At 40.5% G+C, this 22,141-nt stretch overlaps 1 protein-coding gene across 1 annotated transcript in view; it reads left to right on the forward strand.

Moving 5' to 3' along the window:
• Positions 1-17,806, forward strand: part of CPE (carboxypeptidase E) — a 111,513-nt gene extending 93,707 nt beyond the window's left edge. Inside the window, exons 6-9 of the mRNA XM_045798694.2 lie at positions 7,107-7,246; positions 12,164-12,263; positions 15,262-15,380; positions 16,992-17,806. Of these exons, the coding sequence (XP_045654650.1) occupies positions 7,107-7,246; positions 12,164-12,263; positions 15,262-15,380; positions 16,992-17,090 (458 nt within the window). The 3' untranslated portion in view covers positions 17,091-17,806. The remainder of the gene's footprint in view (positions 1-7,106; positions 7,247-12,163; positions 12,264-15,261; positions 15,381-16,991) is intronic.
• The last annotated feature ends 4,335 nt before the right edge of the window (positions 17,807-22,141 follow it).

A 22,141-nucleotide genomic window follows, 5' to 3' on the forward strand; every position in this document is an offset into this window, starting at 1 on the left:
CCAAGCCCTCAGGAATCTACTGTGCTATTGGTTGGACTTACAGAACAAAATAGTATGTCAGACCATCTTATATGACCGTCCAAGCTCTTCCCTGATAGAGAGGTAGGTTTAGAGGGATGCACATTTCTTTAGCTGGCCAGTAAGAGTTGGGGGTTTGACCCTATTGTCTTTTTTAAAAAAATTATTATAATTTAAAAATTTTATTTTCCCCCCAGCTTTACGGACATATAATTACGTATAACATCATGTAAGTCTAAGATGTATGATGTGATTTATTTTGTGTATGTATTGCATGAATGATTACCTAATAAGTTTAGTTAACACATCCATCACTTGACATAGTTACCATTTCTCTTTTTTTTTGTGGTGAGAACATTTAGGATCTACTCTCTCAGCAGCTTTCAAGTATATTATGCAGTATTGTAAACTATAGTCACCATGCTGTACATTAGTTTCCCAGAACTTACTTACCTTATAACTGGCAGTATGTACTCTTTGACCAACATCTCCTTATTTCCCTGTCCCCTTCTCGGCAACCACTACTCTACTCTCTGTTTCTACAAGTTTGGCTTTTTAAAATTTCTTATATAAGTGAGATCATTCAGCATTTGTCTTTCTTTGTCTGACTTATTTCACTTAGCATAATGCCTTCAGCGTCCATCCTTATTGTTGCAAATGGCAGGATTTCCTTAATTTTTATGGCTGAATAATATTCCATTATTTATATATGCCATATTTTCTTTATCCATCCATCTGTCCACGGACGCTTAGATTGTTTCCATGTCTTGGCTACTGTGAATAATGCTGCAGTGAACATGGGAGTGCAGATATCTCTTCTAGATAATGATTTCATTTGCTTTGGATATAGACCCAGAATTAGAATTGCTAGATCATATAGTGGTTCTATTTTTAATTCTTTCGGGAACCTCTGAACCTACCATTTTCCATAGTGAATGTACCAATTTACATTCTCACCAACAGTGCACAAAAGTTCTCTTTTCTTTGCATTTTTGCCAACACTTATCATCTCTTATGTTTTTGATAATAGCCATTCTAACAGGTATAAGGTGATATTTCACCGTGGCTTTGATTTGCATTTCCCCAATGATTGGTGATGTTGAGCATCTTCTTGTATGCCTGTTGGCCATCTCATGTCTTCTTTGGAAAAATGTCTAGTCAGGTTCTTTATCCATTTTTAATTGGATTATTTGGGATTTTTTTTGCTATTGAGTTGTATGAGTTCCTTGTATATTTTTTATATTAACCGCTCATCAGATAGTTTGCAAATATTTTCTCCTGTTCTATAGATTGATTGCCTTTTCATTTTTTGACTGTTTCTTTTTCTGTACTGAAGTTTTCAGTTTAATGTATTCCTGCTTGTTTATTTTTGCTTTTTTTCCTTGTGTTTTGTTGCCATATCCAAAAGCTGTTGCCAAGACCAATGACAGGGAGGTTTTCCCCTTATGTTTTCTTCTAGGAGCTTTATGATTTCAGGTCTTACATTTACTTTTTCAACCCATTTTGAGTTAATTTTTGTGTAAGGTAACATTCCAATGTCTTTCATTTGGATGTGAACACCCAGTTTTCCCAGTACCTTTCATTAAAGAGAGTAGTCTTTTCCCATTGAGTAGTCTCGGTTTCCTTGTCAAATATTAGTTAACTGTGTGTGCCAGGATTTATTTCTGGGCTCTTGATTCTGGACTTTTGATCCATGTTTCTGTTTTTATGCCAGTGTCATACCATTTTGATTACTATAGCTTTGTAGTGTAGACTGAAGTCAGAGAGTGTAAGGTTATCAGCTTTATTCTTATTTCTCAAGATTGCTTTGGCTGTTTGGTATCTTTTGTAGTTCCATATAAATTTTAGGATTTTTTTTCTGGCAATAAAGAATGCCATTGGAATTTCGATAGTGATTGCTTTGAATCTGTAGATCGTTTTGAGTAGTATGGGCATTTTAATAATATTAATTCTGATCTATGAACACAGGCTATCTTTTCATTTATTTGTATCTTCTTCAGTTTCTTTCATCAATGTCTTATAGTGTTCAATTTATAGATCTTTCACCTCCTTGGTTAAATATATTCCTGAGTATTTTATTGTTTTTGATACTGTTGTAAATGGGATTGCTTTCTTTCTTTGTTTTTTGGATAGTTCATTGTTAGTTATAGAATTGCAACTGATTTTTGTATGTTGATTTTGCAACCTGTAACTTTAATGAATTTATTTATTAGTTCCAAGAGTTTTTTGGTGCAATCTTTAGGACTTTCTATGTATAAGATCATATCATCTGCAAACAAAGGCAGTTTTACTTCGTTTTTTTTTTTTTTTTTTCTATTTGAATGTCTTATTTCTTTTTCTTGCCTGATTGCTTTGACTAGGACTTCTACTACTATGTTTAAAAGAAGTAGTGAGAGTGGGCACCCTTTTCTTGTTCCTGATCTTAGAAAAAAGCTTTCAGCCTTTCACCATTAAGTATGAAGTTAGCTGTGGGCTTGTCGTATATAGCCTTTATTATGTTGTGGCACATTCCTTTTACATCCAATTTGTTGAGTTTTTATCATGAAAAGATGTTGGATTTTGTCAAAATCTTTTTATGCAAATTTTGAGATGATTGTGATTTTTATCTTTCATTCTATCAATGTGGTGTGTCACATTTGTTGATGGAAGAATTCAGCAGTGAAACCATCTTGTCTTGAGCTTTTCTTTGTTGGGAAATTTTTGATTGCTGGTTCAATCTTCTTACTAGTAACTGGTCTGTTTCAGATTTTCTGTTTCTTCATAATTCATAATTCAGTCTTGGTAGGCTGTATGTCTTCAGCAATTTACCCATTTCTTCTAGGTTATCCCACTGTTGGTCTGTAATCATTCATAGTAGTCTCTTAAGATTTCTGTCATATCAGTTGTAATGTCTCCTCTTCCATTTCTGATTATTTTTTGAGTATTCTGTCTCTTAATTCTTAGTCTAGTTAAATATTTGTCAGTTTTGTTTATCTTAAAAAAAAAAAAAACCCAGCTGTCAGATTTGTTGATCTTTCCTTTTGTTTTTCTTGTCTGTATTTCATTTGTATCTGCTCTGATCTTTGTTATTTCCTTCTTTCTGCTAACTTTGGACTTAGTTTGTTCTTCTTTTTCGAGTTCCTTGATGTATCAAGTTAGATTGTTTATTCAAGATCTTTCTTTTTTCTTAATGCAAGCATTTACTATAATAAACTTTCCTCTTATAACTGCTTTTACTGTATCCCATAAGTTTTGGTATGCTGTGTTTCTATTTTTGTTTGTTTCATAATATTTTGGTTTCCCTTTTGATTTCCTTTTTGACCCATTTATTGGTCAGAGGTGTGTGTTGTTTTAATTTTCTACATAATTGTGAATCTATCCTGCATAATATTCCATTGGGGCTTGAGAAGAACGTGTAGTTCTGCTGTTGGATGGAATGTTCCATATATGTCTGTTAGGTACATTTAGTCTAACATATAGCTCAAGGGCAGTTTTTCCTTACTGATTTCTGACTGGATAATCTATCCATTGTTGAAACTGGGATATTGAAGTCTCCTATTATTATTGTATTTATGTTTATTTTTCCCCTCAGGTCTGTTAGTATTGGCTTAATATATTTAGATGCTCCAGTGTTGAGTGCATATATAATTTTCAAGAGTTATGTCCTTTGAGAAATTTACTCTTCTCTCATTTTATAATGACCGTTTTTGTCTCTTGTTACAGCTTTTTGGCTTAAAGTATATTTTGTCTGATAAAAGTATAGCTACCCCTACTCTTTTTAGGTTTCCACTTTCATGGAATATCTTTTTCCATTCCTTCACTCTAAGCTTTCATTGTCCTTAAAGATGATATGAGGCTCTGAGGCTCTGGTAGGCACCATATATTTGGGTCTTGGGTTTTTTTTTTTTTTTTTTTTTAATTTTAAAAAATCTGTTGAAATACTCACTGTCTTTATGGGGAACTTAAACCATTAACATTTAAAAGACATATTAATACCGTCTTATTGTTTTCTGGCTTGTTCTTTTCTTCCTCTCTTTCTGACCTCCTTTGCGAATTGATGATTTTCCCTAGTGATGTGCTTTGGTTCCTGTACCTTTATCTTTTGTGAATCTATTGCTTTGTGGTTAGCATGAGGCTTACATCTTATAGACTTAACAGTCCATTTTAAGCTGATAACAACTTAATTTTGATGGTTTACAAAAACATTTTTTATGCTATTCCCCACCAATATTTTGTTTTTGATGTCACAGTTTACATTTTTTTCATGTTACGTATTCATTAATGAATTATTGTGGCTATAGTATTTTTAATACTTTTGTCCTTTAATTTTCATACTAGAGTTAAGTGATTAACACATTACCATAATACAGTATTAGAGTATTTTGGATTTGACTCTATAACTACCTTTACCAGTGTGTTGCATATTTTTGTATGTTTCCATGTTAAAAATTAGTATCTTTTCATTTCAGCTTCAAGAACGCCTTGCAGTATTTCTTTTTTTTTTTTTTTTTTTAAAGATTTTATTTTATTTATTTGACAGAGATAGAGACAGCCAGCGAGAGAGGGAACACAAGCAGGGGGAGTGAGAGAGGAAGAAGCAGGCTCATAGCAGAGGAGCCTGATGTGGGGCTCGATCCCATAACGCCAGGATCACGCCCTGAGCCGAAGGCAGACGCCTAACCGCTGTGCCACCCAGGCGCCCCGCCTTGCAGTATTTCTTGTAAGATAGTCCCAATGGTGATGAACTCCTTCAGCTTTTGTTTGTTTGGGAAAGTCTTTATCTCCTTAATTTCTGAAGGACAACTTTGCTGAGTAAAGTTTTCGTGGTTAGAAGTTTTTTTTCTTTCACTTTGAACACAGCATCCCACTGTCTCCTGGCCTGTAAGATTTCTGCTGAGAAATCTGCTGATAGCCTTATGGGGTGGGGGAGTTCTTTTGTAAGTCATAAGCTTTTTCTTTCTTTCTTTCTTTTTTCCCTTTTAGCTCCTTTTAAGATTATCTCTTTTTTTTGATATATATTTTTTAAAGATTTTATTTATTTGACACAGAGAGAGGCAGCAAGAGAGGGAACACAAGCAGGGGGAGTGGGAGAGGGAGAAGCAGGCTTCCTGCTGAGCAGGGAGCCTGATGCAGGGTTCCATCCCTGAATGCTGGGATCATGACCTGAGCCCAAGGCAGACACTTAACGACTGGTCACCCAGGCGCCCCTGTCTTTGATTTTTTTTGACTGCTTTATTCTAATATGTCCTGGAAAAGATCTTTTTGAATTGAAATTTGTGGGGGACCTATGAACCTGGATGTCCAAATTTCTTCCTGGATTTAGGACATTCGCAGCCATTATTTCTTGATATTAGCTTTCTGCCTCTTCTCTCTTTCTTCTCCTTCTGGGACTCTAGTGATGTGTAGATTGTTTTCTTAATGGTATCCTGTAGTTATGCAAGCTTTCTTCACTCTTTTTCATTCTTTTTTCTTTGTTTTCCTATGACTGAATAATTAAAATTATGACCTGTTTCTGCCTCCTGATTCTTTCTTCTGCTTGATCCAGTCTGCTGTTAATGCTCCCTGTTGCATTTTCCCCCTTTTACTTCTTTGTATTTTGTTGTTGTTGTTGTTTAGCTCCTAAACTTCTGTTTGGTTCTTGTTATGAGTTCTATCTTTCTGTTAAACTTCTCATTTTGCTCATGTATAATTCTCCTGATTTCGTGAATTGTGTTTCTGCTTTTTCTTGTAGGTCACTGAGCTTCTTTAAAACAACTGTTTTGAATTTTTTATTGGGAAAATCACAGATCTCAATTTCTTCGGGGTTGGTTACTAGAAAATTATTGTGTTTGTTTGGTGGTGTCATGTTTCCTTGATTTTTCATGTTCCTTGAAGTCTTGTATTGCTGCCTTCCCATTTGAAGAAGCAGTCACCTCCTTCTGTCTTTACCAACTGGCTTTGGTAGAGTAATAATTTCTCTTAGCCCTGTTAGAAATTTTGAGGCTTTCCCAGAACTTTTACATGAGATACCTCCTCCTTCTTAAGGGGAGAATTCTTAAAATTGTATGCCTTCTTTTGATTCTGCAAGGTCAGGGCAATTGCAGATAGCCTCCTGTTTGCTTTCCCTAGGGCAGTGCTAAATGCTCAAATTTCTCTCAGCCCTGCAGATTTAGACCAGCTTTCTGTGTATGCTCATTAGGCATCTGTAAAGGCTCGCTGTTGCTCCTGTCAGTGGGATGCAGAGGGAGCTGGCCACAGGGTGAGATGTGTAGATGGGGTGTGTGGAATGTTAGGGGTGCCTATGGTCCAGTTGAGGGGATCTTCAGGCAAGGGGTACCCAGTGGCTAATGGGTAGGCTTCCTGATGGAGTCTGTGATATGGTTAGTAAGATCCATGTCCCTTTGATACACTCTGAAAGTCTTGGCTGCTGTCCTCTCAGCCATACCCTGCCCCTGGTCATGTAGTATACTTCCGTTTTCTGGATAGAGGGAGAAGGAAGCTGTGTCCAGCATGACTCACTCGCATGTTCCCTCTTTCCTTCCCAGGAGAAATCATGGACCAAAAGTTTTCTCTTGGCACTGAGCTGTGCCACCTCAGGGAAGGGGTGATGCAAGTAAAGCAAAACCATTACTCTTACTTTCTTCAGTGCCTCCAGTCTCTGATTTCTTTCCTCCAGTGGTGTGCTGGAACTTCTGCACTGGACTCCTGGCCTTCCACAAAGACACTCCATTCCATGGGTGATTGTCAAAATCAGCATTCTTTTTTGAGGAAGATGGTAGAAAACTCCTATTTGGTCATTTTGATGTCATTGTTCCCAGTTATCTTCTTTGAAGCCAATTCCAGCACTGCGGAACACGGTCGATGCCTGCTTTAGCACCCAACGGCAGCAATGTATTAAGCTAAGTGATTGCTTAAGAACCCGAGAAAGTTTCTGCTCTAAGGCAGTAACAGCCTCCCAGTTATGTTGTTCTGTCCCTTATGGTAGGTGATTTTCCTTGTGGTTTCCCACAGGCTACTCAAAATACACTGGTTGGTGTATCTTTTGCTTGGCTCTCAATTCAGCAGAACGGCTTGTGTAGAGTTTTAGTCTCCACATGTGTATTTTGACTTTCCATTTGGTGCCTTGGCAGGAATGCAAGACTTCAATTACCTCAGCAGCAACTGTTTCGAGATCACCGTGGAGCTTAGCTGTGAAAAGTTTCCACCTGAAGAGACTCTGAAGAGCTACTGGGAGGATAACAAAAACTCCCTTATTAGCTACCTCGAGCAGGTAAACACTGCCTCCAGCATAAAATGGGAGATCTGAGAGCATTTAAACCTGGCATACAATCATTTCCTACGAGGAGTCCAGTCTAGGGGAGTCCATTTGACTCAGAATGAGGATGCTACATTTGGAAAACATGTCAGTAGTGGTCCAAACAGGCTTTCATTTGTCATAGGTTTTGTGCCTCATGAATAAGCCCTGAAAACTGACTAAACCGAGATGTGTGGTAAGTGAGGTGATACCCTGTGTTCACTCATATTGCTCTAAGCCAGGCAGACCTAGGACCTGCTTCCACCCTGATTGTCTTTGGCCTGTAGGGCACCCAGGAAAAGGGTGAGGTAAGTAAGGCACCTACGGTCCAAAACTTAAGGAGGCACTTATTCGCAGGGGCTTTTGGGTAGAGGATCGGCACCTGTGTGAATGCCTTCTTAAATTCTGTGCCCCACTGGTCTCAGTGGGGTCTGAGGTAATCATAATAACTATAGCTTACCTTTGTTGGGCATTTACTGTTTCCCAGGCATTATTCTGAATGCCCTACATGTAATCATTAATGCATTTATTCTTCACAACAACCTTATGAGGGAAGTTGTACCATCATCATCATCGTCATCATCCCTGAATTAAAAATGAGGGATCAGAGACACAGACAAGTCAAACAGCTTGCCTGAAGTCACTCAGAAATTGAATCCAGGCTGTGTCCTTCCAGAATCACCATGCCATATTGCTCTGATGACGCAAGCCTAGATCTGTTCTAAAGGGGCACTTAGGTAGCCATTCCAGTGGGGTCTATACAGAATTTGGGGAATCTCATCATCTGCGAGAGTAAGATACCTTACCTACTGAGTTTGAACCCAGGCGGCCAGTCCCCTGCCAACCCCACATCTCTTACTAGGTTGACGTTGGCACCAGGGGCCACATTGGTGACCTAAAGGCTCTGATCCTTGCCTGCAGTGCCTTCACGGTCTTCAAATTCCATTCTGTATGAGGCTATTTACACCCAAAGCCAGGTAGGGTGATGCCAATTTCACATAACAGCAGATAGTCCAGACTAATTTAAAAACTAATTTGATATGAACAAATGCTGTTAAATAAACATGAAGCTATTTGTGTATACGTGGACGACATATACATAGGAAACCGATGCATTTAAAAAAACGTAAAATCAGCTTAAGTATTCCTTTATACATGTCAGCTGGCCATGTAATGCCTCACTGAAAGTGCTTCTCATGGAACAGATCCACTAAGTACAGAGATGGAAAATTACTCATTACGCAGGATTGTTTTCAGTCAGTGGAATCCTGCTGCATGTTAATATAAAAAGACATTTTCTTTTTTTCCCCTAAATTCACTATTTTTTAAAAAGATTTTATTTATTTGACACAGAGAGAGAGAGATAGAGAGAGACAGCGAGAGAGGGAACACAAGCAGGGGCAGAGGGAGAGGGAGAAGCAGGCTTCCCGCTGAGCAGGGAGCTGATGTGGGCTCGATCCCAGTCCTGGGATCATGACCTGAGCCAAAGGCAGACGCTTAACGACTGAGCCACCCAGGCGCCCTAAAAAGGCATTTTCAACAACAAAAGCTAAGGATAATCATCCATGTTGACCCTAGAACAACCTTGATAAGAACCCCTGAATGGTATCTCCCTTGAGAAGAGCTATAAATATATTTTTTGGGTAGAGGAAGTAAGACGGGGCTATTTGGTGTGTCCTCTGCTTCGATATCAAATAATGCCTCCTTAATGCAGTGCTTTTCATTTTGTTTACACGGTTCTTTCAACAAAAATGTATTCAGCTACTCTGGTGTCTTAGGCACACTGTGAAGCACCGGCGGTAGAAGTCTTCGTATTAGTGAGTTCAGAGACGTCAATACCTAATCACAAGAGAGGACGATAAATGCCAAAATAAAGGGCAGTTACAAAGAGCCATGGCAGCACACTGGGTCCCTAACCCAGTCCTGCTCATTAATTAAAAAAACAGGTTCAGCTGCTGCTCAAGTCTTAGTTCTTAGGAAAAAACTCAAGACAAAACAAAACAAAATGTGTACCATCAGGAAAGAGGAGAATATGTGTTATATTTATGGTGGCAAGTAGGCATGTGTCAACTCATCAATTTATATAGAAATAAGCTGGAAAGAAGAGGCAACAGGTAGTACACTCCTGTTTCATGCCACTTGGAATCAGAATTTGATCTGTCCACACACCCACAGGATCCACCCTGGTAGGACCTCCGTGTTATGGTACCAGCTGTGAAGAAGCAGTGAGGGTGATACTTACAATGGGCTCATCCAACCTCCTTCATAGAACGCTGAGTTTAGGGAATCAGAGGCTGATGACAGGTCAGTGAAGACTGCCAGAAGTTCTGTGTTGAAATTATTTTGTTGACAATGGGACAGAGTACGGTGGGGCTTAGTAATTGAACACCTCGATCTAAAGTCTAAGCGTGGACTAGTTTACGACTCGTGGAAAATAGGTGATTAGGAGGTCTAATTCTGTAATTGGTTGAGAGGAAATCTCTTGCAGGGCTTTGAAGGGATGTTTGCAGGAACTGGATTGTAAAGTTAATTACGATAGTTTGCTATGGTGGAGAGCCTCTCACTCAATAGCTTTGAACAGTCTAGTTCTCAAAATTCCCAAAGAAATTCACAAAGAATGGTTCGTGGCACCGACATCAGAATCACCTAGGTTCTTGTTAAAAATGAGTTTCCTGTTCCACCACTGAATCCCACTCCCTGCATGGTAGGACCCCAGAGTCTCCATTTCGGCAAGCTCTTTGGGTGATACTAAGTACGGGAGGGTTTAAGGGTTACTGATGTGAACGTTTCTAGTAACAGTGGAGAATCTTCCAGGTGTTTTTTTTTTCCCCCCAGCCATGGTTGATTGGTGTCCTAGAATCTGAGGAGAGAGCATTATAGGAGGGACAAGTGTAGTAAATAGCTTCTTCAGGCATGAGTGAAATTTGAACTTCTGTGATTTCCTTTGCAAAAGCCATAAAATGATAGCATTTTCCGGTCTGCATTCATGTGGGGTTGTAAGAGCCCGTAACACTTCCACTGAGATTTATTACGACAGTGGAATTTTTCAGAGAAGTTTGCTCCAAAATTGCCATATCAGAGATAGATATCTACTTATTTCACTATTTCTTAAATGGCATACTATATGTCTTGGGTTGCAGAGGCAGAAAAAAGGGAAGTCATGAATATTAACTGGATATATTTGTGCCTAATGCAGGCGAACTATATGTTTTTGAAATGATTGTTTGACTTATTTTCGAATGGCAGGGAAATTTAAAACTTTCATTTCTCTAAGGTTTATAATATTGATAATATCAGGATTAGAGTGCCTCAGTGAGCGTAAAGTACGTGTGGGTAAATAATGGCTTGTTCACAAGCTTTCTAAATTTCTTCGAAGAGCCCTCATATTAAGAAATTTAAGGTTTGTGGGTGATTGGGATAGGCCGGTGATGGGTAGTAAGGAGGGCACATATTGCATGGTGCACTGGGTGTTATATGCAAATAATGAATCATGGAACATTACATCAAAAACTAAGGATATCCTGTATGGTGACTAACATAACATAATAAAAAATTATTATAAAAAAATTTAAGGTTTGTATTTTTTTTCTGATTTTCTGCTATCTCTCTTCCTTTTCTCTAAAATTTTTCTGATCCCCAAATTGCTTTTAGAGAAAGGAAGTACATGTTATTTTTATAGAGTTTTAGGGGTTCTACTTTTTTTTAAAAAATAGGAAATGCAGAAAGATTTGCTGATTGGTAATCCAGGACATCTCTTTGATAGAACATGGTACTACTGCCAGATTTATTCCCCAAGGACAAAGGCAGACCGGAGACTTATTCTACCTTCTGTAGGAAATACCCCAGTACCCTCAGTAGCAGAAGAAAATTCACTTTCTAGGGCTAGATGGAGTGAGGAGCAAGCTAAGCCTCTGGGAGGTTCGGGCATTTTCTGTTAAGTAATTAAGCTTAACGAATCACCATTTGGTATTTCCAGAAGCAGCACGTCGGGAACCTGAAGTGACTCTGTCACTTGAAACACGTACTGATTTGGTTGAATTCTGTTTAAAAATGAAGGAGAAAGCTGCTTTCGTAGTTTGCATTTCATTAGTCGTTGACTGCCACTTAATTCAGGGACATTATTCTCGACAGCGCCTCTTCCGTTTCCTTTCTAAATCCAGTCTTCAGGGGCGTCTGGGGGGCTCAGATGCTTAAGTGGCCCGGGGTCCTGGGATGGAGCCTCTCGTTGGGCTCCCTGCTTGGCGGGCAGCCTGCTTCTCCCTCTCCCTCTCCTGTTCCCCCTGCTTGTGCTCTCACGCGCTCTCTGTCAAATAAATAAATAAAATCCTTAAAAAGAAATAATAAATCCAGTCTTCAGTTTTGAAGTTCACAGATCTTTCATGTCACTTATTTTCAACCAAAAGAATATTGTTAATGGGTTTACTGCAAGAGGAGTCACAGTAGATTTTTCCAGTCAACAGGAACAAGTATTAAAGGGCTGGAATGTGATTCTTGCTACTGGCAGTGGCCATCCAACCTATGCACAGGTGATCAAATGTAAGAGGGAGAAAGTAATGAAATATGCTAAGCCCAGAACTACTTTACAGATAGGACTTAGGTTTTTTTTTTTTTTTTTGTTTTGTTTTCCATTTTGGTGGCTTGGAAGGTATTTCAGTGTCTTTCTTTGGCACAGAACGAAATGTCAGTTTTCAGGCGATTACTTACCATTTGTTCACTTGAGAAAGAACAGTGTAGAGAACGTTCAAAAAAACTGAGCGGCCTTTTGAGCATATTTTGATCCTTAAACAGTGAGGATCTATAGGATTTTGCTAGAAGATAAGGAGATTCTTGATATGAGACGTGTTCTTAGAGCATTTCTAATTTGATATTGTTGGTTGTTCTTGGCCTCCACAGATACACCGAGGAGTTAAAGGCTTTGTCCGAGACCTTCAGGGGAACCCAATTGCCAATGCGACCATCTCCGTGGAAGGAATAGACCACGATGTTACATCTGGTGGGTGTTCTTTGTTATGATCTGGAGGCTAATACGAGCATGATTACTTGTTATTCTAGTTACAATTCTTACGCCATTCTTTTTTTTTTTTAAAGATTTTATTTATTGATTTGACAGAGATAGAGACAGCCAGTGAGAGAGGGAACACAAGCAGGGGGAGTCGGAGAGGAAGAAGCAGGCTCCCAGCGGAGGAGTCTGATGTGGGGCTCGATCCCAGAACGCCGGGATCACGCCCTGAGCTGAAGGCAGACGCTTAACGACTATGCTACCCAGGCGCCCCTCTTATGCCATTCTAAGCAAAACAATCGAATGCCTTCTGTCTCTTTACCTCCCTCTCTGCCAGTTTTGATCTAGTTAAATTTCCTCTGTGGGAGCAGGTCAGGCTGTTACTCGGGATGGTTGCTGGCTTAGAACTTGGGGTGCAGCAGATGGCGCCCTTTCCTCACGTCTCAGCCTGGAGCTGCCGGGTGGTGCCATCCCCTGGAGAAGTCTGTGTCCTTCTTGGAGATTCTGTGTCATTCTGGAGGCCAAGGCGAATGAACTAGCTGGAGTGGGAGTATTGGCGTCTTTCTGATCGCTCTGAAGCGCTGACAAACTGTTCATTGGAGGACCTCAGGAGAGAGTGGAAAGAATAGGAAAGAAAAATGCCAGTGTATTGTGTGTCTAGGATTTCTCACATGTTTCTTCATTTAATCTGTGCGAAAAATCCAAACTTCCTCAGGGTTAAACTAGATGTGAGCAGCATGGAGGTGGATGTTAGTTATTTCTAAGTTCAAAACCCCATTTCCATGTTCCCCGTATGGGGACGAGGGTGTATTTTCCTGGCTGACCGACCTACTCCTGTTAATCAACATTCATCCAGCTCGGTTTAGTTTGACTGTCATTTGTTGGGGTCTTTTCAACAACAACAACATGTTTTTAGGTATGAACTATTCATCTATTTCTAGACCTTATAATTAATGAGCATTTACCTTATTCCCCAAACCACTCTATACCATCACCTCTTTTTTAACCTCCTCATTTATAACTTGGATATTTTAAAAACTCCTTAACATTTGCCCCTTAAAGCCCCATTTATTTATCTATTCATCAAATATTTATCAACACCCCACCAAGTGCCAGCACATCTTGCTAACCAATATACCAGAATCTGTGCCAAGACATTGCTCCCTTAGCCCTCGGGGAGCTCGGAGAGAGCACCCCCGCCTCGGTCCCCTCTGGCCACGAGGAGCCTCTTCTGTCTGTTAACCTGAGTGCCAGAGAGATACGATTTTCTCTGCATTTCATGACGCAGGCATTTTAGGGAAATCTAATGTGAGAAATACATAAAGGTAGGAAGGAATGAAATCTGAGGAGATGCTCCATCTTTTCGAGGGCAGGGTAGGAAGGAGGAATGGAGCCCGAGGTAGAGAGAGAACTAAATGCATTGTCTGGGAAACCCAGAGGTGTTTCGAGAAGGAGGGCGTGAGCAGGAGTGCCAAGTAAGATGAGCCTTGTGAATGAACCAGTGTGGAGGATCCCGACAGAATCCGTTTCCTCCGGCCGGTGGGAGCCTCACTGGAGGGTCTAAGAGAGAATAGGAGAGATGCTAGAAATAGAGTATTGACAAATCTCTTCAGACATTCTGCACCCACTGAAAGGAGATGTGGGAGTCAGAGGAAGATCGGAAGAGATAGTCGCAGGGTCTTTTCTTTTTTCTGGTTTTATTTTTCACAGTGAAATAAGATGGAAAGCATCAACTGAGAGTGAGGATGAAAAGGATGTGTCACGGGTGTTAGGAAAAAGGAGGAAGTGTGAAATGGCCAGCCACTAGGGCCTTGCTACTCAAAGGGTGGCCCCGACCGGCAGCTGAACTCACCGGTGCCCTGGAGCTGGTTAGGAATGCGGAATCTCAGGCCGCACCCCAGGGCTAGCGAATTAGAATTTGCCCTGGACCAAGTTTCCCAGGTGATTGATGTTCACTGGTCTAGGAAGATGGGAGCGTGGAAGGACCAGGGAGGAAGGGACTAGAAGGAAGACAGGGCAGTTCCATACCCGAGGTGAGGTCGGCGTATATGCATCAGAGACTGCTGATGAGCATGGCGGGGTGTTTCCCCCAGCTCCATGGGGGCAGGTGGGGAGCTGGAAATGAGCCAGGGTGGGTGGCTTGCCAGGCATGTAGAACCAAGAGGGAAAAGCAAATGAGTTGAAGGCACATGCATGAGACTGATTACATAGGTGCGGCCAGGGATCCTCACCGAGAAGAGGAGGGAGCTGGGGACAGGTGGGGTGAGCAAGAGTATGAACCCTACCTCTACTTAAAAATTCTCCAGAGAACTTGTTGAAAATGCAGTCCCTCCAGACCAGCACTCCAGACCAACCTATTCTGAATCTTCAGAAATAGAAATTTCTGGCAAGTGCCTCAGGGTTTCTGATGAGGCTTGACACACTGATTAGACTCAGCCCATCAGGTCTTCATGGCAAGATCCTTGGCCAGACTCACAACAGCACCAGAGGCTCTGACACCACGACTGGGGGCTTTATGTATCTTTTCACCTGTGTCACCCCTGACATGATTATGAGGATCCGTTATCTTAGAAGATTTACTGACAATTTGACATTAATATCTGTAAAATTGCTATTAGAAATGACTTCCTCTAGGGGCACCTGGATAACTCAATTAGTTAAGCATCTGCCTTTGGCTCGGGTCATGATCCTGGGGTCCTGGGATCAAGCCCCACGTTGGGCGCCCTGCTCAGTGGGGAGTCTGCTTCTCCCTCTGCCCCTCCCCCCTGCTCGTGCTCTCGCTCATTCTTTCTCTCTCAAATGAATAAGTAAAGAATCTTTTTTTTTTTTAAATCACTTCCTCTAAGACAGTGTAACACTCATTTCAATGGAGTTTTATGAAATTCCGTAAACACTTACTTTAAAAATAGGGAATCAAAGAAGTTGAACTGAGGTATGCTGGGTATTCCTAAAATGGCATAATTATGTGATTTGATGTTTTGTTTCCCTGCAGCAAAGGATGGTGATTACTGGAGATTGCTTGTACCTGGAAACTATAAACTCACAGCCTCGGCTCCAGGCTATCTGGCAATAACAAAGAAAGTAGCAGTTCCTTATAACCCTGCTGTTGGGGTAAGAAATCACAAATGCTGAGATTTATCGAGCACTTCGTCTGTGTCACACATATGCAAGTGATTTATATTTAGTCTTCATAATAACCCTATGAAGTAGGTACCACTATTACCTCCATTTAACAGATGAGGAAACTGTGGCCCAGCAAAGTCAGGTGACTTGAGCAAGGGCTCCTTGGTTGATTTTATACCACTCGATGTGAAGCTCCCTTATTGTTTCTCAATTTTTGAAGACATCCACAAGAAAATCAAATACGGCTTAAAAACATTAAACTTTTATTTGCCACATTGATTTCAATCTAAAATGAGATTTCTGTTCCATTTATCTTTTTATTTCTAGCATCTTGTACAATACTCAGTGAGTATTGGGAAAAATTAATTGTGCCTGTCAGGTGATCTTAGGCATTAACCGAATATTTATTAAGCACGTATTATGAGAAAGACCCTCTACTAAGGGCTATCAAAAAGGGCATCTTATTTAAGTAGGTGCCACTTATTTCGCTAGGAAGGTGATGGTGATGAGACCAAAACTTCTCTTGGAGCAGGATTCTACTGCATTCTACAATCTTCGCATTACATTTTTGCAACCAGGGAACTGCCTGCAGGATTTCCCATCGAAAGGCTTACTTAAAAAGAACTTATTGCATTTTTGTGCATGCACCCAAAGTGTGGTACTTACAAGTGCTTGGTTTTGCAAACAGAATTATCTTGAGCTTTTAGCTGGTGCTTTGGTTTTCCTTGCATGTATGTGTACATTAGGCTGTAAATATGTATTAAAATCAGGAGGTAAGTTTGGGCAAGTGAAACCTAGCAAAAAGTAGCTCCAGAAACAGGTTGTTAAATGTTCAGTTATTTGGATCTTAGCCTTTCTGGCCAGTGTTACTTCAAGGAGGTAGTGAGTGTTATATTCCTAAATAACCAGGGGCTTAAGTGGTCAGATCAAGGAACTCTTACTTCTATTTGCAATGAGAGCAAGGGTATCTAGAGGGCCCGAGGAGGATTGAGGTTGGGAAGGACAGATTTCGAATAGCCTTTTGTGCAGAAGTGCGTGGATTTCCATAGACCTGCTGAGAACTGCCAGTTCACACAGAGTTGAGTTCCTGGGCCACTGGCCTCTGGTGGTTTGGAGATGTATATGCCTCCATTGGTTTCCTTAGCAGATTCAAGATTCTGGAAAGCAGGACCTGTGGTTTGGGACAACAGCACGCCGAACTACATTCTGCCATATTTCCCCCAGTATTAGGAGAAAATTCAAGGTTTATAGACGCTCAGCGAATACTCAAAGGAAAAAAACTAATTATAAATCACATCTTTTTACTGGGGGGGGGAACATTTCCTTTAAATAAGCTGCCTTTAAGTAATCTGCTTTTAAATAATCCTACAAGACTGTAAGATCAAAGTATATTTCAAACATAATGGCTTTTGACTGTTTTTTTTTTCCCCCTGAAAGTATCTTTTGTTTAACACAAGAGATTTTTAAGATATACTTTAATTCAGGTGGCTATACTGAGCTTATTCTATAAGCTCGAGAACTGCACTCATTTTTAAAATTTCAGCTTTTAAAAATACAGATGCAGTTTGGTAACAATATATTCTTGATTTTGTCCTTTAGGTTGATTTTGAACTGGAGTCATTTTCTGAAAGGAAAGAAGAGGAAAAGGAAGAATTGATGGAATGGTGGAAAATGATGTCAGAAACCTTAAATTTTTAAAAAGGCTTCTAATTAGCTGCTTTTAATCATTATCTACACAATATAGTATGATGTAACGTGGCCATTTTCTTTTAGATTTTGTGCAATATTTAACATTGATTTATTTTGTAATCATTTAAATATTAATAGATACTACTTAAAATAAATAACTAGACTTTTAGGTAAAAATATAAGAACTTGGTCTGTTTCTTCTCATATAATATTCATTTTCCTACATATATTAATTACATGGAGGCCTGTAGAAAAGGTTTAAGTGATCTTGCCATTTTAGACTTAAATGCAATATTCCACGTGTTATTTACACTACAGAAACTTTTTGAGTAACTCTAGCTTTTAAAAATTAATGAAGTACTTTTAATGTAATTGGTGACAATGCCACATAGTGAATGCCACTGAAAAGGTCAACAGCTACAGCGAGGAGTTGTGGGCACTATACTGCGAGACTTCAATAGTTCAGTATAAATTGTCATTTGTCTTGTGCTGACTAGCTATGTAAGCATGATCATGGTAATGCATTTTTTGGATGGGAAGGAAATGTAAATGTTTAGAAAGAGGTTTTATGATAGGAATGGAAATCGACTTCTTGCTTGTACATATGGGGGCTATACTCTTATATTATTCAGCCTGTTAACGCCACTTAAAAGTTTAAGGGTTTTCCCTTGGTTGTAGATTGATCTAGAATTGCATTCTGAATGAATAAAGGTAAAAAAAAAATCCCCATGGTCTTTAATTCTCTATGATTTTTGTCTAGAGTTGTGGTCTTGTGATGCAAAGTGCATTTCCTTGAAATGGGCTCTCACTTGTTAATCCTTGCGATTTTAAAATTAATTAATTAAGATTGTATTCATTAATTTGAGAGAAAGAGTGAGTGAGAGAATGCATGCATGAGCCGGGGGAGCAGCAGAGGGAGAAGGAGAAGCAGACTCCCCACTGAGCAGGGAGCCCGACATGGGGCTCGATTTCCAGACCACGAGATCACAATGTGAGCCAAAGTCAGCCACTTAACTGACTGAGCCCCCCCCAGGCACCTTGATCGTTGCCATTTTAAAATGTATCCAGTGGCTGCTGTTTGCCAAGCACAGCGCAGACTCTGTGCGTGTTATTGCGGTGGACAGAAGGTTCTGACTCCATACATCTTAAGGATCAGTTGTAGACGTAGCCTTTAAATAAATGTACACAGAATGAAAATGTACTTACCTCTCCTGATGAGTAAGATGGCAGGAGAGAATAGGGTGTTCAGGAAAAGAGAATGACAAAGGACCTTAAATTAGACTGGCTGAGGGGACTCAGAAATAGCCTCTCGATGCACGTAAGCCCAGGCCTAAAATAGGAGCAGGTGTGGGCGATGCAGTGGCTGAGTGTAGGGGTGTGTGTGTGTGTGTGTGTGTGTGTGTGTGGTGGTGGTATGGTTGATCAATATCCAGGTATAGGTTTTTGTTCACATAATGTTAACTGTTGTAATACCGAACCCCCAAGTATATAATGGCTTAAACATGATAGAAGTTTATTTTTGACTCAGATATCTGTAAGAGATGCCTGAAGTTGCTTCTGCCCAGGGCTCATTGCCCAGAGCTTGTCCCACAGCTCTGTTGAATCACCATCTTTGGTGAGCAACGCTGTCACTACTGGAGGTCTCCCTTCTGGTTGCCAACATAGGTTTGCTCGCCTTTTTCCAAATAGGGAATTTGCTTGACCCTCCACAAGTGATGCAACTTAAATTAAGGCTTTGAGCTTCAAGTCTGGGATTTTTTGAGGGATCCCACAATGGCCTCTAGATCAGATCAGCATGTGGCCCCCCTTGCTCCCCAAATCTACAAACCAAAAAAAAGACAGTTTATATGAGTCTTTCTCACCCCCATAGGGTCAGTACGATGTCAGTAAGCTCTCGTACTGGCAATGGTGAGGAACGAGCGGAGCACGGTGTTCACTGGTCTGCAGCAGTTCTGAAATCTTGCCAAGTGCGTATTCTATAGGCCTCTTCTGGGGATGGAGAATGGTCCTGGTTCGGAATCACTTCTGGACTCTGAAAAGTGCTCCCTGCTCTCGTCCTGCAAGGCCGTGACGTGGTGCACTTGAACCCCTTCTCTGCCATTCATTCAGGATGTAGATGGATGGAGGTGCGCCATTTGGAATGTGGGACCTCCCCGGTCACTGCAGAAGACCGAAGCAGAGACTGAAGAATCAAGAACGGACCTTTTATTGACAGCTGCGAATGACACATGTCCGCTCTTCTCGCAATCTCTTGGCCAGGACTAGTCACGTGGGTTTGCCTAACTGAGCAGGATGCAGGAAATGTGGAGGAGCAAGCAGAATATCTGCCTCTGGCACAAAGCCGTACAGACTAAGTCGGCGAGGCAGTCAGCTCCTGGAAGGCAGGGGTTAATTCCATGTACTCTTGCCCTTGCATCCATTTGTCAGGAGGCAGGGTTTCAAAGGTCCCCACTTTCCTGGTCCTGCTCTCAACGTGCTCTGATTTTATCAAATGTAGGGTCTAGAATTAAGTACCGTTGGGAGGGAAATTCCTCCTGGTCAGTGTTTCTGTGCTCAAAGACCTCCCCTGGAACAAAACTCCTGGCCTCTAGTCCTACTTCTCACTCCATTCTACAGAGAAGTCAGTCACTTAATTGTTAGGTGATGACAGGTGGGCTAATCTAATTGGGTGGAACAAATCTCTCAAAGGATTATACGCTTCCTCTTTTCCTTTCTTCTCTACCCTAGGCAGAGGCAACTCCAGACTATCCCTGGGGTACCGAGGTAGACTTTGGGGGTGCGTGTGGGGACAGAGGAAGGACTCGTCGGCCTAGAATATTAACAGACTGTCTGTTACAGTCTGTTTCTAATTGGAGAAAGACAGTCACTTTCTCCAATTAGTTTATCAATAATAAAGCTGACTGTTTTAACCTCTGTCTGTTGGTTTCCCATGTTTTACTTTTCAACTGGTCCTGAACTAAGGAATGTAAGAAATGGATATTACATGTTGAATCCCTAAAATCTTCAAAAGGTATAATACTTTAACACTTTAGGTGTTGTTGTGTTTTGTTTTTTTTTCCCCAAAAGTCAAGTGGGACCAGTCCCTCTCTCATTTTGAATATCTTACTTAATACAATCTAAGAAGGACTGACATTTTTTTGGAGGTTTTATGTCCCATTGTTACCTCATATAAACAGCATGCATGAAAACTGTGCATTAAAGTTTTTGATTCGGTTTGAAAGTCAGTGTTAGAGCAGGCAAGACTGTGGAGGCTCTGAGGGCTGAGGATTAAACAGAGCTGGGTTATGAACAACAGGGCTAAATTGTTGTAGGTAACAAGAGTCAGAATGGGAGGGGACTGGGGAGTTGACTTTCATGAAATAATGAACACATTTTAAACTTTGCCTTTTTTCCCCTCGTCGACAGTGAAAATCAGACACATTATTATGGAAGCTAATCTCCACTCACATTTTGATTTTCAATTCTTTGCATAAACAAAGATAAACATGACTTGTAGAAAGGGAACCATGAACTTTGATATTCATATTTTATTTGCACAACTCTGAAATCTTTCCATGATTTGGTGTTGTGGGAGGCTAAAAAAATCATCATTTGTTCCAACATATGACTCAACTTCTCTTTTCACAATTCTCATGAGGAATTTGTGGATAGAACTGGACGGCATTTGGAGGTTCTGTTCCAGAAATGTCAAGATAGAATGTACTCACTTATAAATACACCCCATCCTGGTTTTGCTGTTCTGACGCAAACCTCATTCTAGGTACTTACGAAAGTTCTGATTCTATACGCTTTGTTTCTTTCTACTAAACAGTCAGCCAACGAATCACTTCAATTATAACCTGGGTTTCTAGTGTAGAACATAACTTTAGTCTTACGTGATTAATTTAAATCATTGCAATTCCCCGAGAATCAGTTTTAAAAACAGGGCAAAGATGTAGCTTACCTGGGTTAAGAGTCATCAGTGAATACGATCTGTAATGGCTCAGAAAAGAAAAATCACCCTATTGGAAATTTTCGTGATGCCAGGGACCACAAGGCTAGTTTTGCAGGTTGCTGTACTTTCTTCTACTCCTAATTTTTAACCTATCTTAGCGCTCCTTTTTTTTTTTTAACTTTCCCCTCCTTTTCCTTTCTCCGTTCTTTTCCTTTGAAGATGCATTCAGCAATTACTAAATGCTCAATCTGTAATCTTGACCAGAGATTGAAATAGCACACCTCCATGGTCTATGGCCATGGCCATGACCATGCAAATCATCCCCATTATCAAGCAGATATCTTGTGCCACACTTGTGCCGGGCATTTGAATGAAATGCGGTGTTTTGAAACCCCACCACGAAACTGTGAGATAGGAAGTGTTGCAGCATTCCTGTCTAACAGATGAAGAAACAGATTCAGAATTTAAATTAAATTCCTTACCTCACAGAGCTAAGAGTAAGTGGCAGACCAAGGTTAAAACTCACCTCTGCCTGACCTCAAGTCTATCTGTTTTTACCTTACCTCGATTCTTCAGCATGACCCAGAAAGGGCTGTATTCATTTTTTTTTTAAAGATTTTATTTATTTATTGACAGAGAGAGAGACAGCCAGCGAGAGAGGGAACACAAGCAGGGGGAGTGGGAGAGGAAGAAGCAGGCTCCCCGTGGAGGAGCCTGATGTGGGGCTCGATCCCATAACGCCAGGATCACGCCCTGAGCCGAAGGCAGACGCTTAACTACTGAGCCACCCAGGCGCCCCAGAAAGGGCTGTATTCTTGATTAAACATATCTTTGTTTTATATTCCTTTGACTACTGCACATATGCTGATCACTATACTTGGGGTTTGTAGGCAGGATTTATTACCTACCCTTTAAAGATAATTTAAAAACATTTGCAAATAAATATAGCAAGCTCCTGTTTTATAGCTTTTTGCTGGGTGGAATTACTATGTATCCTGTTAGTGTGATCTGATTCCCAGGGGACCTGGTGATGCTTGGCACAGATATTATGCTTGACCAGAAATTAATGCTGCAAAGAGACACATTGCAGGATTTACCAGGGCATGGCCAGCAACCTACAGTGGAA

Source organism: Ursus americanus, chromosome 13, assembly GCF_024610735.1.
Source record: "Ursus americanus isolate L20-20 chromosome 13, mUrsAme1.1.p, whole genome shotgun sequence".
NCBI lineage: Eukaryota > Metazoa > Chordata > Mammalia > Carnivora > Ursidae > Ursus > Ursus americanus.